This window comes from Sarcophilus harrisii, chromosome 5 (genome assembly GCF_902635505.1).
Source record: "Sarcophilus harrisii chromosome 5, mSarHar1.11, whole genome shotgun sequence".
Lineage (NCBI taxonomy): Eukaryota > Metazoa > Chordata > Mammalia > Dasyuromorphia > Dasyuridae > Sarcophilus > Sarcophilus harrisii.
Window position 1 is genome coordinate 286797084 of NC_045430.1, and position 16208 is coordinate 286813291.

The 16208-nt window shown below is 61.0% G+C and overlaps 1 protein-coding gene across 1 annotated transcript; it reads right to left on the reverse strand.

Moving 5' to 3' along the window:
• Window positions 1–10269: 10269 nt before the first annotated feature.
• Window positions 10270–15515, reverse strand: DLX6 (distal-less homeobox 6). The gene is made up of 3 exons (XM_031940761.1): window positions 14742–15515; window positions 13222–13415; window positions 10270–11421 (listed from the first exon to the last, which is right to left on the reverse strand). The coding sequence occupies exons 1-3, from the start codon at window positions 15280–15282 to the stop codon at window positions 11170–11172; spliced, it is 987 nt and encodes a 328-aa protein (XP_031796621.1). The 5' UTR covers window positions 15283–15515; the 3' UTR covers window positions 10270–11169.
• Window positions 15516–16208: the final 693 nt, after the last annotated feature.

Sequence of the window (16208 nt, forward strand, 5' to 3'; positions counted from 1 at the left end):
CTTCCCTCCCGCAGTCCCCCCAGCGGGGCTGTGCTGGCGGCCGCTGAGCCCTCCGGAATTCGGGACTCAGCACAATGAACACCGCAGAGATGGAGGCAACCAGAGCAATTAGGCAGATTACGCGGGGCCCCAAACGAGCTCGAGAGCGGAGCAAAGAATAAAGGTGAAGGACTACTTTGTCTCTGCCTGGGAAGATGAGGAGGAGGAGGAGGAGGAAGAAGAGGAAGAAGAAGAAGAAGAAGAAGAAGAAGAAGAAGAAGAAGAAGAAGAAGAAGAAGAAGAAGAAGAAGAAGAAGAAGAAGAAGAAGAAGAAGAAATGAGGCTTCAAGCATTCTTAGTGTTTTTTTTTTAATTATCACATTATTATATTACTGGTAATATTAATAACAACGCTGTGCAGAAGCTCTTTCAGACAATGGGAGGGGGTAGCTAGGACCAGTATTTCTCAGGTCTCCCGGTATCTGATCTAGATACCGGCTCCGACATCGGGTATCCGAGGGAACACTTTTGGGAGACCCTCATTGGAGAGGAATTGGAGGAGCTCTCTCTCCAAGGAGGAGAGCAACATTTCCCCGAATTCACAGTTCTACTGAGGATGGGGTCGCTGGGCAACTGAATCAGGGCACTCCAGAGTTGTCATTATTAAGGATAGAATAATATAGGTAAGGCTGAAGTCCCTTTTATGACTGATTCGTTAAGAAAAGGGCGGCTTGGAGCTTGCCCCGAACTTTGGCAAAGCAAATGCCCCCGAAGCAAAAGCTTGGCTGGAAATGGGGTCACTGTGAGCCCCATGCCTGTGCCCCTGCTCCTTCTGTCTTTGTCGGGTTTTGTCTGTCTGTCTGCTTCTGCTTGTCGGGGTCTTTATTTGTTCCTTTCTCTTTGACCGTTTTTTTCTGCCTGCCTGTCCGTCTTGATCTGTTTTTATTGTGTGTGGCTCTGACTCTAGCTGTTGCACAGCTTACCATTTCCCAGTCTCTACCTGGGCCTGGCACGGGCTGTCTCCCATCCTGCCACCTGGGTTTCCCTGCTAGCAAAAGAGACTTGCAACTCTAAAGTCGCCAGGGCAGAGGTGAAAGCAGGCGGCCAGTCCCTGGGCGGCAAGGGATGGCAGGGGTAGCTGTCCTTGGTTGATTGGCTGGTTGTGGGTGATGGTGACTCTTGGTGGTGACGGAGATAGTTGAGATGAGGCTTGCAACAAACATTTCCATCCCCCCCCTTGGGTTTGTCCCAAATGGGAAAGCAGGTCCTGAAAGACTGGCTTGGGCCTGGATGATGATGGGTCCCAGTGCCAAAGCCCTCACCTACTTGCTCACCCTTCAAGCCCTGTTACTTCTGGCCCTGCCTCTGCCCTCGTGGCCACTTCCTGACTCAGTCTCTCTCCGTTTTGCTCCTGCCCCAACCTGATTTAAGCAAAAGCTACCGAGCTCTTCAATTGGGATTTGGCTCGTTTTGTTTCGCTTTGCCTTTTTTTAAGTCGCGTGTTATTAGGGACATCGGCCCTTTTAGGGACTTGGGCAGGAGTGCGGGAAGCTTGGAGGCCCTGGCAGAACAGTCATAAGGAGGGTTCACTGACGTCCGTTCACAAAGCCCGAGGGCCGCCTTCTCCCCTCGCCCTTCGTTGCCCGGGCGGACAGGAGCTGCTCCCTCCTTCTTCCCCAGAACTCAAGTGACCCTCTGACGCCCTGGCCCGGGCCAGGCTTGGACCTGATTTGGCAACACTCAGAAAGCTGGAGGAAGACGGACGCGCGCGGACTGTCCTCCCCCGCCGCCGGGGAAGGCTGGAGGGAATTTCTGTGGCACAGGGGACACGCGGAAGCCCATTTTTCTCTCCGGACTGACCGGGGCCCCGAAGCCCGCACCGGCCTTGTGTTGTCCGCTCCAACCGTGCAAGGGTGCAGCGGTGCGGGCGGTGTTCCCGCGTGAAACTCACACCTCGCCCTTACTGGTGTGACCAACCGCTTTCCGTTGTCTCTTTGGACACCAGCTTTTCCGTTCTGGTCCCCACCCTCCCCTCCACACGCTCAGCCTCCCTTTCTGCGTCTCCCCTTCCCTTCTCCTCCTGCTCTTGGGCTCAACGCCCCGGGCTCGGGGCTCTCCAAGAGCACAAAGAAAGGGGAGGGGCGGAGAGGGGGTGCTTTTCTTAGCCCTTCTTAGCTGGCGCTGCTGCGGACCCTAAGAGAGCGAGAGCGGAGGGGACCGCGGCTTGTCGGGAGCTGGCCGGCCGCGCGGGCCCTGCCAGCTCCCGGGGACCAGGTCACCGCGGCCCTCCCCTGCTCGGACTTGGGAGAGGAGTGCGCGGGGCTCCTTCGCGGCCCTGCAGGTGTGGGGGGTTGGGCTAGTTCGTTGGAGTTTGGTCTGGTTTTCTTCTCTGATCTCCTTTTTGTCTCCCCCCAACCCCGGTTCTTTGGCACGGTCCGCGAATGGTTTACAAAAATACTCCGGCAGAAGCGCCGGGAGACCAGCCCTCGGAGACAGCGGGGACAATGAGGCTTCTCCGGGAGGCCCCGGGGCCCCTGGAGTCTCCAGCAACTAGACTAAAAATAACCCGGTGGCGGCAAAGGCTTCTTCCCAAAATATCGCCAGGATGTGGCTTCCCCAGCAGGCCTGTGTGTGTGGAGCCCTGTCTCACTCCCTCCGTCTCTGTCTCGGCTTGTCTCGGTCTCTGTGCGTCCGCGTCCTTTGTCTCTTTCGCTTTCTCGGGGCTCTCCCGATCTCTTTCATTATCTCCCCTTCTCCCTTCCAGCCTGTCAGAAGGGATCTCGATGCTCGCCAGCTCACGTCGCTGTGGGTTGAGGTTGACACTGTGAGGGGGAGAGAAGCCCAGTCACGCCGTGACTGCCCCCACCTGCGGCTAGGGGCTGGCTGGGACGCCTCGTACCGACCCCGCCGGGAGGGGGGGGCGACGCCTCTGCCCACCCCCTCCTGCTCCTCTTTCCAGTCTCCCCGAAGAAGAGGGCGTAGAAAGCCCCCTCCCCTTCTCCCCGGCCTTCTTTCACTGAAAAGGGGGAGCAGGAGGCCCAGGAGGAGCCGAGCCGAGCTCCGCGGGGCCGAGCTGCCCGGAGGGGATTAGCCCCGACCCCCCAAATCCCGCGGGCGGGGATCGGATGAACTCCTTTTGTTCTTTCCTCCCCAGGCAGGCTGGGCTGGGCCGGACTCATTCCGGCTTCCTTTCTCTCGCTGCGCTTCATTCTGCTTCCCTCCTCCGCCCCTTTCCCCCCGGTCCGCCTTGCCCCTCCGAGTGGGAGCCAGCCCAAGGAACGGAGGGGGGACTTGGGCCAGGCGGCTCCAGGGCTGAGCCGCAGGCCCCGAAGCACAGCCCCCCACTCTGGCCTCGGCCTCCGCGCCGGGGCTCGCCGCTGCCCTCCCAGCCGCCGGCAGCCGCCCCTGGAGAGGCACCCCGTTTGGCACAGACCGCGCTCCCGGGACGCGAGGCTGGATCCGAGCCCCCCTCCGCCCCCTGTCCCGGCGCTCCTTCTCTTTGCCTCGCTCCCTGTTTTTCTGGTTCTCCGTCCCTTTGTTTCGGCCCGTTTCGGTTCCTGGGGCCCCCTTGTCTTGGGGCCGCGTCTTTGTTCGTTCCCCGGTCCTTTCTTTGTTCTTCCCACTTGTCTTTTCTTTTGTCTTGTCTTGTCTGTCTTTGCCTTTGTTCTTTTTGTCTCTTTTGTCTTGCTTGTCTGTCTCTAACGTTACATCCTCAAACAAGTCCAATTTCAAACCAAAGGCCCAGTGGCTCTCTTTTCTTTCCCTTTTCTTCCCACTTCCCAGCTGGCCCCAATTCCGCCCCCTGCCCAGATAGTGCTCCCCCAACTCAGCCCCAGGTGCCAGCTCCCCACTTCTGGTCCCTCTGATCCCGAGATGCCTCCCCGGCTCTCACCACTTCCAGCCAGTAACCCCGAAGGTCATCCAGCCAACGAGGGAGGCCAAACTGGGCCCCATCTTCCCCTCTGGCATTTAGATCTCCCTGCTGTCTGACCCAGGGCTTTGGGGTGTCAGTAGACATCTACTTGCGGTGTCCCTGCACCCCCATCCAGCCCTACTTCTGTTTGGGGGGAGGGGGGTTTCCCCCGGGAGTTTCCATTTCCTTACAAAACCCCAGGGGGGGTGGGAAAACCTTTGGGCTTTGGGGCTTCCAGCCCCCATTTTTAGAAGGCCTTAGCTGGTTAAAAGAAAACCCCCCTTTGCCCAGAGGAAGGGGAGGGGGAGGGGGGGAAGGGAAAGGAAGGGGTGGGGGAAACCTGCTCGCCCCTCCATTTCTCCAAAATAATTTTCTAGTTAGTTTCCCTCCCATTTGAGGGGGCTGGGGCAGTTATGGGCCAAAATCCTTTCTTTGTTAAACAGGGAAAAAAAAGGGAAGGAAAAGGAAGGGGAAAAGGAGGTGGGGGGAAGGAGATGAAGAGGGGGAGTGAGGGAGGAGAGAGGGAGGGAAGAAGATGGAAGGAGACACAAAGGAGAGGAAAGGAGGGAGACAAGGAGGAAAAGGAGGAAAAGAGGAGGAAAGGGAAGAGAGGGAGGGAGGAGAAAGAAAAAGGAGGAAGGGAGGCGAAGGAAGATTGAGGAGGGGGGGGAAGTAAGGGAGCAGAAGGGAGAGGGAGAGGGAGAGGGAGGTACTGAGAAGAAGGTGGATAGGGAGGAAGGTGAAGAAGAGGGAGAGAGATAGGGAGAACTAGAGGGAAGGGAGGAGGGAGCAGGAAGAGGGGGAAAGGATACAGTCCTCCCTTTCCATCATATGAGAGGCCCTCCCAGAAAGTGGGAAGCTGCCGTACAAGCTAGGGGCCAAGAAGAAGGCTCCTGGAAGTTAGATGGCATTGACTGGGGCCTGAGAAGGAGCCCCGGGCTGCCCAGGATTTCAACCTTTTTCTTTCCCGGCCTTTGTTCTCCAGAGCTTCCGATTTACTTAGAGCTGGGGAGCTTCTTCCAGCTTCCCGAAACAATTTTCTTCTGGTGTCAAAGCCATCCAAAAGTCTGTGGCTGACGCCCTGGGAGGCTGGTTCCCTCGGTCCCAGGTGCAGCCGTCCCCACCCTCAGTTGTCTACCCTCAGCTGAACCTCCCTCCTAGATTGCACAGGGAAACAGTACCCAGAACAGAGGAAGCCCCAGAAATAGGCCACAGGTGTGCTCTGGCAAAGGCAAACAGTTGACTCTTGAGATCAATTTTCAATACTCCTTGCTCCCATGCCCCATCCTGAGAAGAGAGGTTGCAGAGGCTGCTGGGGTAGGAATATGGGGGCTATTCTCTGACCACTATGTCTTTTGCTATAAGGAAGTAGGGAGGTATTTGGGGGGCCCAAACAAGGCCAGCCAATGCCCGCAGGAGCTCTGCCTGTGCCAGGCCCAGAGGAGAGCTTTCCACTCTGCTGGCCTTCCTCTGCAGAAGCACCAGAATGCCCTAGTGCTCTTGTCCCGGGTGAAGGTGGAGGGGCCCTGATGGAGAGAGTGGGGGCACCTTCCCAGATCCGTGTGAAACTTACCTCATTGGCTCTGAAGGAGTGAGGCCTTAAAAACCTCCAACTACTTCCTGAGTGGATCTGCTGGGGTCGAGGGTCTGCCTGGATGGTTTCAAACAGTAGAGTGCCCTCTTCTACACTGGCTCAGGCCGAGCCTGACTGCCCCACATGGAGGGGGCCCCCTCTGCTGTGGGGATGGTCTCTTGTGAAGAAGGAGGGAAGAGCCTCGCGCCTCCTGCGGTCCCCCTTCCCCCCCAGGTATCATCCTGAGCCAGGCATAGGCCTTCCGCTTTCCTAGTGGATAGAGCCCCTGAAGTTCCTAGCTGAGTCCCCCAAGCTCTGCCGCTTTGGCTGGGAGAGCCCCTGAAGGAAGGGCACCAGGGGCTTGGCAGCCAGCCCACCTCTCCGGGATTCTGTGCTCAGACTCTACCTTAGTGAAAACCTTATTTTTCCACTTGAGCCTTTCAGGACCTATGGGACGGGAAAAGGAGTGGGAAGGAGGGACGGGAGCAGGCGGGCCCCACCTGCCAAGGCCATTGGCAATTCCACAGGGGCCCCAAACACCAAAAAGGTCCCTGGCAATGGGTCTGCCAAATGACCAGCCAGCCTAGGGTTTGGCCTGGGGCGGGAGGGGGGGAGTTTTGAAAGTCCCCAAGGGCTGGCAGGACAGAAGGGCCCCTGGGAAGGCCAGGGCAGCAAGCCGGCCCTACTCCAAGTGACCGGCCGGGGCGGGGGCAGAGGGCAAGGTGCTGCAGGCCAGGGTTCAGCTTCCTAGGGAAGGAGCTCAGGAGTTCAGGAAAAGAATCCGGAGCCCGACCGTCAAGGCTGAACCCGAGAAGGCCTGCGAGATCCCGAGAGGGAGTCCGGGAGCCCGGAGCTGAGGCTGGACCTTCGGTGCCTCTCCGGGTCGGGAATCCCAGAACCCTTTGTCCCGGCGGTTCCCTCTGCCTGCCCCGTCCCCTCCCTCCCCCGGGGGCTGGCGCGGCTCCTTCCCTCCCCCTACTCCCACTCCGGGCCTCCTCGAGTGCCCAGGAAATGAGAAGCGGCCGGCGGCAGCCGTGAGCGCTCTCACAGCCCATTCGTGGAGCCAACGAGGGTCTCAACAATGGCTGAATCGGCCCTACTGGACAGTTTCCCATGTAACACTCCGGAATCATTACCTCGCGGGCTGGATTAGGATGCTATTATCATAATCTGGACGTTTCCAATTATCTGTAATTTGCAAAGATGCACCAGGTCCTGATTACAGCAGTGTGTGTGTGTTTTTATCAAGCTAACCATCACTAAACAGTGACAGTAATAACCGCTAATTTCGCTGGCGATATAAGAGGTGCTGGGCTGTGCGAACAAGTTCACACCTGGCTGTGCTCACTCAACCAAGGATGGAGAGAGCGAGAGCTGCGCCCGGAGGAGCCGCAGCCCCGAGCGCTCGGCTCCTCGGCCAGCTCCGCGCTAGCGACCCCGAGCCGCGCCGCCTAAGCGCCGCCGGCTCTGGCCCCGGGGTAAGTGCGCTCTTCTCGCGTCCTTCCAGCTAGCCTCCGAGGCCGGAGGGCTCCGCCTTGGCAGCCTCCAAGACCTTTAAGAGCTTCCGATCCCAGGCCTCCGCCCCTTACCGCGGCCCTGAAAACCAGAGGTGAAGTAGTGGGGGTGGGGTAGGGAACGGGATGGGGACTGAGGCAGGGATCGGAGGCAAGGAAGGCCAGACCCTCTGCACAAGGTGCATCTCTCTCTCTCTCTCTCTCTCTCTCTCTCTCTCTCTCTCTCTCTCTCTCTCTCTCTCATCTGTCTCTGTCTCTCCTCTCCATCTCTGTCCCTGTCTCTGTCTCATTCTCCCTTCTCAGCCTCTCAGCCTTCCCACTCACCCAACCACCCTCCCTCTCAGCCTCTCAGCCTTCCCACTCACCCAACCACCCAAACCCTTTTTTTCTTTCTGGCCGTGACTGGATGTGTGATGAATGGCTGGCTGATAATCTGGGGGCCTCTGGGGCATGTGGTAGTGGAACGGGAACGGCTGCTGATTGGGCACCTTGGCCCCAGAGCAAGAGTGAACTCCGGAGGCAGATATGGGGTTTCTCTGCCTGGCCAGGTTAAGACTGCCGCCCCGGCCTACTCAGTTGTGACTGGGCAGCCGCCGGAGCTGCTCCCGAGGGCCGCGTCTGCTGGACTCCTGGATCTCCTTTATTCTCTCCCCAAAGGCTGGAGCCCTCCGACCGAGCCCCTCCCATCCGTACAGTTTGACTTTCGTCTCCCGAGCTGGCTCCGAGTGCAGGGGCTGTTCCTAAAGAGCATCCATTTCTTTGGCGAAAGCCTGCTCCCCACCTTCTGCCACCCCCTCTCTCCAGGGCACTGCTTGAGGCCTGCCACAGGGATAGGTCACAAGAGGTGGACTTTCCTGTTAGTGCACTGCCCCAGGCCACAGCCAAAGTGTCTCTCCCTTCCCCTTCCCCCAAGCTGTGTAGAGGTTGGAAGAGCTGCTCCCAGCTGTCCATAGATGACGCTATTTCCCCGGCCTCTGGGTTGCTTTCCTTGGCTCCAACCCGCAGCTCTCGAAGGGAAAGGGATGGGAGATTGGGGAGCTCCTGGGAAGCCAAGGGATCTTGCCCCGGGAAGCCAATGTGTAGTGGCCCTCTCCTTGGCCTTTTCGACCCAGCTGTGTCAAGAGACAGTGAGCCGGTTGGGGGCTTGGGGTAACAGGCCAGGGAGGCCCTTCTCTCCTTCCCACAAGCTTTTTAAAGCGAACTGCTGTTGGAGCCCGAAGGTCCTCTTTCAACCAAGCCCAGGAGGGCCGCTGCCTCTGGGTACCAGGGTTAGCCAGGCTTACATCTTCCTAGCCATCCTGGACCTCACAGTCAAGGGCTTCCCAGGGAGTTAGTCGTTCTTCCGAGTCCCCTGATAACTCATGAGGTTCAAGGAGTCCGGGGCCGGTTCCTTTCCATTCTTGGGTTGGAACTACAGACCCCCAGAGGACAGATCCCTCCCACCCGCCACCCATCTCCAGTCATTCCACCCCAAAAGAGCAGCAACCCTTGTGATATAAGCCCTTGGTGAAGGAAGAAAGGAAGGAGGGAGGGGGAGAAGAAAAGGAGGAGGAAGCAAGGACTCAGAGAAAGAAGGAAACAGAAGGGAGGAGGAAGGCAGAGAGAGAAGGAGAGACGGAGGGAAGAGGCAGGAGGAAGGGCGGGAGAAAAGAGGCAGGGAAGGTTTCAGAGGACCAGGTCCTTGGAGCTCCCAGGAGCTCGCCGGGGTCCGGGATGCCAGGCGCTCCCAGTGGTTTGGCACGGGGCTCCTGTTGGTTTCATGTATGGTAGCTAGCTTTCTCTTGAACGTAATTTGAATAATTCAGTAAAAGCCCACTAGCAGCTGTACTTCTGCAGCCTCTTCCATTCTTTTCAGCATTATAATTTTGGTTAATTTTCAATTTTAGGTCCTACGTCTCTGCAATTTGTGTATGAATAACAGAATAATTTCCCTCTTTTGTTTCGCCTTTCCTGTTCCTGAATCTAAATAAAGATGGCTTTTTAGTATTAAAAGTGGGGGGAAATTACAGGTAATTATCTTTGACGGTAAAAACGCTGTAATCAGCGGGCTACATGAAAAATTACTCTAATTATGGCTGCATTTAAGAGAATGGAAAAAAACCTTCTTGTGGATAAAACCCTTAAATTGTCCCCAATGTCTGCCTCAAATTGGATGGCACTGCAGCTGGAGGCTTTGTTCCGCCGTGATCCTGGGGAGCGCAGAGCCCAAAGTTTCACAGTGGGAAGGGGGGAAAAGAAAAGAAAACAGTTTTCCTAATGGAACAATGCGAACGGTAGAAAATGACGAGACTGATCGGTTTTAAACCATTCTGAAGCCTGACTGCGCGGGGAAGTTCCGCAACAAAAAGGGAGCGGGTCTCTGGGTAAGTAGTCTTTGCTTTGTGCCTAATTATAGGGACTGTCCTTTTGCGCGGCGGCGGCGGCGGCGGCGGCGGTTGTCATTAGCCTGGGGGGAGCCTGGGAGAGAGCGAACGGCCCATTGACTCCTGATCAATGGCGCCCGGCATTCAAGGCTCAGGGTTTGCAGGCCGCCCAGGGCTGCCGGAGCCATTCATTCTCGCAGTATGGGGCTGGCGGCCGGCTCTGCCGACCAAGGCCTTTGCAGTGCCCTTGCCTCGAGGGCTGCCCACCCTCTCTGCTCCGGACCCCCGAAGAGCCCCAACTCAGCCCGGCCGGACGGCGTGTGACCCCCCCCCTCCGTCTTAGGGCACCTGCTTAATGGTCAAGGGCTCTCGGCCCGGGAGAGTGTAGACCTGCCCGAGCCCATTCTCGGCTTCCACCTCGTTTGATTTTAAAGACACAAGAAGCTGTTTCTGGGGGGGGGGGAGTCGGAGAGTGGGCGCTTGGGAGAGGGAGGGAAGGGGAAAAGGCAGGGACGGAGGAGGGGGAGGCGAGCACCTCTCCTCCTCTCCTTTTCTGTTAGATACAGTCGCGTGCCTGATTTAAGTCTGGCTCCTGATTTTCAAAGGTAGAAACGGATGGGGGACCGAAGAATGAAAGGGAGCGAGGAAAAGGGGGGAAGGGCAGGGTGGGTCCCCAGGCCGTTCCGAGGAAGCAGGGCTCCCCCACCACATCCCCTTTCGGCCGCCTCTTTTGCTTTTTTGTTTTTGTTTTGTTTTATTTGTTATACAGAGAACTAGTTTCTCTTCATGGAGATAATAGGGAGGTCTTTTTTTAAAGGGGGAAGAAAATAGAGTGTGGGGGCGGGATGGGGGAAGAGGAGAGCGAGAGGGAGCGAGAGAGAAAAAGGAAAGAGAGAGACGAGGGAAAAAAAAGGCTACTCCTCGGCATTTTTGTGGCTTTTACTCCATATATGAAAGAAGACAAAAACATACAAAGTCTCTGTACAGCTAAAATTCAACAATATATACAGAAAGTTTCTCGTTCCGAGCGCCCCAGCGAGCCGCTCCGGGAATGGGGGCGCCGGCGGCCGTCTCACGGACTGAGCTTGGCCAAGTCACGGGTCGGCAGGGGGTGTCGGGGCGCTGCCCTCCGCCTTTGCTCTGGAGTTCAGTTTGGGAAGGGAGCGGGGACGGGCCTAGGGAGCCAAGGTCTGGGACGGACGGCAGGCTCTGTCTGTCAGGGTCCTGCTCAGGCCCCTTGGAGCACATGCATCTCCCCCGTGTGGGGCCGCTCCAATGGGACTGACAGGCTCAGAGCATCTCTCTCCAGGCAGGAAGGGGAGGAGGGCAGGGAGAGGGAGGTTGCTGTCGCCTGTCCGGGATTCACAAAATCCACTCGCAGGAGGAGTGCAAGCAGCTTTTTTTTTTTTTTTTTTTTTTTTTTTTTTTCTCGTTTTTTGACTGGGGGCGGGCTTCTAAACTCCCGAACCCAGTGACGGCCCCGCGCCGGGGCCAAGGGCTCTCTCCAAGAGGCTAGAAAGTCCGGAACCAGTTTCGGCCGGCAGAGCCCAGCGGAGTGCCCCAAGAGGCAGCCAGGATGACCGCGTGGGAGTCCCTGGGAACTGTGTGGAGACCTGCGGTCTCCCCAAGGCTCCAGCCTCTTCAGTGAGGCTACTCCACGGGGGCGAGGGGAGGAGAAGGGGAGGGAGGAAGAAAAGCCAAGCAGGAAAGCCCGACAAGCCTCCCGGTCCCCGCCTGGCCTGCTTGCCGGTTAGGGGACCGAGGGCCGGGAGCTCCCCAGCCCCGGCGAGGGTGGCTCCTTTGCCAGCTCAAGGCGGCGCCTCGGGGTCACATCATCTGAGGTCTCTGCATTGTGTCTTGGTGGGGAGAAGAGTACCAGGGAGAGTAACCCGGCATGTAGCTGCTGGGGGGCATATTGACTCCCTTGGCCGAAGCGGAAACGTCCCATACGGGAGGCAGGGCCGGCGAGCGAGGAGACAGGGCGGCAGAGCCCGCCAGGGGCTCGCTCTCGTGCGGATTGCTCCCCTGTTTTAGCAACTTCTTGAACTTGGAGCGTTTGTTCTGAAACCAGATCTTCACCTGGAAGCAAAAGGCAGGAGTCAGCCAGGAGGTGAAGAGCCAAGGCTGGGCCAGTCCTCCATCCCCAGAGCACAGGCTCGGCCCGAGCCGCGGCCCAAACCCAGGGGCCCCTCGGGACCCAGCCAAGCCCAGACAGTCTGGGAGAGGGCAGAGCCAGCCAGCGAGCACTGTGGTCTGAGGGTCCCGGCCTTTGGGGGCCGCTCGTTCAGCTGATCTCCCTCCGCTGCTCTGATCTCCCTGCCCCCACGTGCATTGTCTGTGCAGTGCCCAAGCACCCCGAGGCCTGACAGCACGGGCCTTCCCTGGGATTCTGAGGACGGGTCACTGGGGACAGATAGGCGGGCTCACGGCGGGCCAGCGCCTGAGGGGCTTCACTCACCGGCTGGGACAGCCTCTGATCGCCCATCCAAGAGTGACAGGACTGGCTGAGCAGGGAGCTCAAGTCTAGCCCCCTGGGGAAGGGAGTGAAGGGCCTCTCTGATCCCCTGCCTTGGAGGGCCTAAAAGCTAGGCCTTTATATTACACGTATATAGTGTGTGTGTGTGTGTGTGTGTGTGTGTGTGTGTGTGTGAGAGAGAGAGAGAAATACATGGATGTGTGTGCCTAGGGACACAAGGCTCACAAAGCATCTGTAGATACCCACAAATATACAGACACACACATGCACACGCTGGCCACCAAACAAGGGCAGGCTGTGTGGATTTAAAGCCAGCCCACGTCTACACACTAGGCGCCTGCTGCACACAATACGGACACTCCCAATATGCCCGAACATGGGTACGAAATGTACACACATTCAGCCTCTGGACTGGCCATCTCTCAACAAGTGGGCCTTTTCCCTGGTGGGCAAAGCCCAGACAATGGCCCCAAGTAGGGAGGCAGGCTGGCAGCTGTGCCACCCGCCCTAGGCCGCAGCCGGCCCAAGGCGGTTCCACCCCGGCTTCTGCAAAGCCTCCCGGAGGCCTCGCATTGGTGCGGCCCTCCGAGCCCCCTGCCCGACACCCGCCCATTCCCATGGCACCGCTGCCTGCTTCTTACTAGCCGGCTGGGCCGCCTTCTTTCTAGGCAGTTCTCGGAGTCTCCTCAACCCAAGAGCTCCCGGGTACCCGTGCCTGGCTCTCCCGCCGAGGCAGTCCCCCCTTTCCTCCGGCATCCTCGGGATCCAAATTGAGAAGTCTGCCCAGTGCGAGGGCCGACGCCCGGGAGCCTCCCCGCGGGGCAGCTGGGGTCCAGGAGCTGCCGCGAGGGTGCTCGCCGGCCTCTCTCTCTCTCTCTTGAAAAGAGGAATCGCGGCCACAGCTGGGCGCGAGGGCTCGGAGCGGAGCCTCGTTAGCTTTGCCCGATCCTCCCCCCTCCCCGCCCCCCCCCCCATCTGCCAGGCAGCCGGCTGGCTGAGGCTTTGGTTTTGTCCAGCTCCGTTCGGGGATGGCTCACTTCGGGAGGCAAAGCGGCGCCTTCTCAGGCCGCCTCCCGGCTTCCCTCTGCTCTGCCTTGGGCGCCATCGCCCGCTCTCCGCTGCCACCCGCCACGCGAGCTTTGTCACATCTCTCGGCGCTGGCTGGGGGTGGGAGGCGGCGGTGCAGACCTGGCCGCTGGGAGTGAGGTGGGGGAAGAGGGCACACAGCAGGCCGGGCCAGGCTCTCCCTCCAGTGCTCTTCGGTTGTCCACACCCCCTAAATCTTCCCCTGCACCCCAGCCGCCGGGCGGTATGCGGCGGCCCCAGCCACACCCCTCCCCAGCCGGTCTTCTCCCAGGAGGCCGCCCGCGGGCGACCGAGAGGGCTTCCCGGGGCCGAATTACCTGAGTTTGAGTCAGGCCCAGGGAAGCCGCGAGCTCCGCTCGCTCGGGCAGCGCCAGGTACTGGGTCTGCTGGAAACGGTGGTTCAGAGCCTGCAGCTGGAGACTCGAGTAAATGGTCCGAGGCTTCCGAATTTTCTTGCCTTTGCCGTTGAACCGAATCTCCCCGTTTTCAATGACCGTGGTTTTCTGTTGATCTGTAAGCAAAGGGAACCGGAGGGAGCGACCTATGGGAGTGAGCCTCGGGAGCCAGTGCGGGCCGTCCCCAGAGACCTCGCTCTCCCTCCCGAGGTCTCCCAGAGCCACAGCCGGGCTGCGAGAGCTCTAGTGCTTTGGTCGGCTGCATCCTTGCAGCCCCGGGGAGCCCGGGCGCTTGCCCACTGCCGAGCCCCTCCGGCCAGACCAGGGCCGGGCTGGGGAGGTGGCCGCATCCAGGCCGCCGCAAGGGTCGGGGGGAGGGGGCGCGCCCGAGGCTGCTCAGATCGCCGCTTGAGAAGATGCGAGCACGGTTGGGGGCCAGCACTGCCCGCTCCCTCCTCACCCCCCAGTCGGGTGCTCGGTGTTTGGAAGCTGCCCCAGGGATTCTGCTCGGTCTCTCCGAGTCTGGGCTCAGGCCGGCGGAAGAAGCCTTGCCTCCAAACACACAGACCACACCCTCCCCCCGGCGGGCTAAAGGGTCTACCCCGAGCCCGAGGTGCTGCCCGGCTGCGCTGAGGAGCCGAGGGTGGGCAGCACCGGCCGACTTGCCCGCCGAGCCCGCCTTCCAGCCGCCTCGGAAACGCCACGGCCGAGGCTGCTCGCCCACCTCCCCACCCTCAGGGGCTAACAAAGACGGCCGAGTGTGCCCCACCTGGGGGCCGGCGAGATCGCCACCGAGCCCGTGGGAACTTTCCCCGGTGCCTCCTGGCACAAGAATCGGGCCCGAGTGCCCTTCCCAGCCCGGGTCTTCCCTTTTCGTTGTCTTCCGGGTCGGCTGGCGGCCGGGCTCCGCCGGCGAACCAAACGATCCTGGCCGCCCGCGGCCCCGCGCAGCAGCCAGGCCGGCTCTGGCGCCCCGCGGGAAGCCCTCGCCCTAGCTAGCGGCGGTGGCATCGGGAGCACGGAGGAAGACAAGCACGAAGGGCGAGACGGCGAGAGGACCGGCAGGAGCCGAAAGGGGCCCCGGGCCGGACCGAGAGCGTGTCCGGGGGGGGGGGGGGGAAGTGACTGTGAGGGTGCGTGCTCGCACCGAGCCTCGGAGCCCGCAGCCCCCGCAGAGGCACGGGTTTGCTCACAAACACGACTGTGCCAGGGCCCGGAGAAGCGCCGGTGAGACCCTAGAGGAGCCGCCCGAACGGGGAGAGGCCAGAGGCGGCATCCCGGGAGAACCGGAGAGATCTGGGGCTCGGGAAGGCCCGCGGGCAGAGAGGCCGCAGACCGCAGGGCGGGCAGGCAGGCAAGCAGGTAGGCGAGGGGCAAGCGGGCAGGAAGGCAGGCGGGCGGACGCGAAGAGCTCGGGGAGGCGTCCGGGACGCCGGGCTCACCTGGGTCGTCGGGCCGCGTCGGGCCGGCCGAGCCGCTGTTGTGATAGGCCTGGAGGTAGGGGCTGTGCTGCGAGTGGCTCATGTAGGGGTAGGCGGCGGCCAGCGAGCGGTGGCTGTAGGCGCCCCCGCCGCCCCCGCCGCCGCCGCCGCCGCCGCCCGCCCCCGACGAGTAGGGCGCTCCGTGGTGCTGATGGTGGTGGTGGTGGTGATGGTGGTGGTGGGAGCCCGCGGCCGCCGCCGCCGCCGCCGCCGCCGCGGCCGCCGAATGCAGGCAGTGCAGCGGGTAGTGGGCGCCCGCCATGGCCGGCGAGTTGGGCGGCTGCTGTGCCGCCGAGTGCGGCTGCCCGGGCACAGGCGGCGGCGGTGGCGGCGGCGGCGGGGGCTGCGGCTGCGGCGGCGGGGGCGCCTGCGGGGGCGCCTGTGGCGGCTGAGGCTGCTGCTGCTGCTGCTGCTGTTGCTGCTGCTGCCCGAACTCCATGAAGGCCGACTTGGACGAGTCCTGGGCGTCCAAGCCATCAGCCATCGTGGTCATGGTCATCATGAAAACTTTGGCGGCCGGAGGGAGCGCTCTCCTCCCCGGCGGCGGCCGCCTCGGCCTGGGCCCGGCCCCCCCGGGCGGCGGCGGCAGCGGCGGCGCTCGTTGCTCTCGCCTCTCCAGCCACCTTCGCGTGGGGATCCTTGCAGAGGTGGGGTCGGGGGGCGGCGGCGGCCGCGGGGCGCGGGGTGCTCTCCCTCCGCTCGCCCTCCCTGGGCCTCGGCCCCGCTCGGCCTCTCTCCGGCGCTCTCTCCTGCGCTCTGGCCTCCTCTCTCTCGCTCCCTCGCTCGCTCGCTCCTTTCCTCTCTCTTTCTCTCTCCCCCCCCTCTCTCCCCCTCTCTCTCCCCCTCTCTCCCTTTCTCTCGCTCCCCTCGATTTTTTTTTAATAGAAAGAGATCTAGTGAGCGGGGCCTTGTTAACTAGCAGGGAGGAGGGGGAGGGCTGGCAGAGGAGCGCAGAGGCGAGGGGGAGGGGGCCTGCGCTCCCCCGTTTCCCCCCTTGGCTTTTCGGGGGCTGGTGCCGTTTAAGGCAGAGATTTTAAGGTGGATTCTGCGAAAGTTGCGCTTCTGCTATCAGACTTCATGCAGACGCCACGAGTCGAATGGTTTGTCTCCAAAGGGCAGCGCCTTCCCATTGGTCATTCAACCCCTGACGTCACAAGCGCACGGCTTCTACTGGCGCCTGTGCCTCTGAGTTCTTAGCCTACCTTCCGCCAGCCCAGCGCCAGCGAGAGCGGCCCCTGGGCGCACCTCGGTGTGGGGCGCTCTGCTACCCTCCGCGGAGGCTGGCGTGGCGCCGCCGAGCCCCCGCGCCTCGGCCCGCGCCCTTAGCTGAGCCCCGCAGCCCGCGCCAGAGAAAGAACGGAACCGGGCCACTCCCCGGCCTCGCCCCTCCCCGGCCGAGGGCCTCACCAGCTTCCTTAGCCCGCCCGC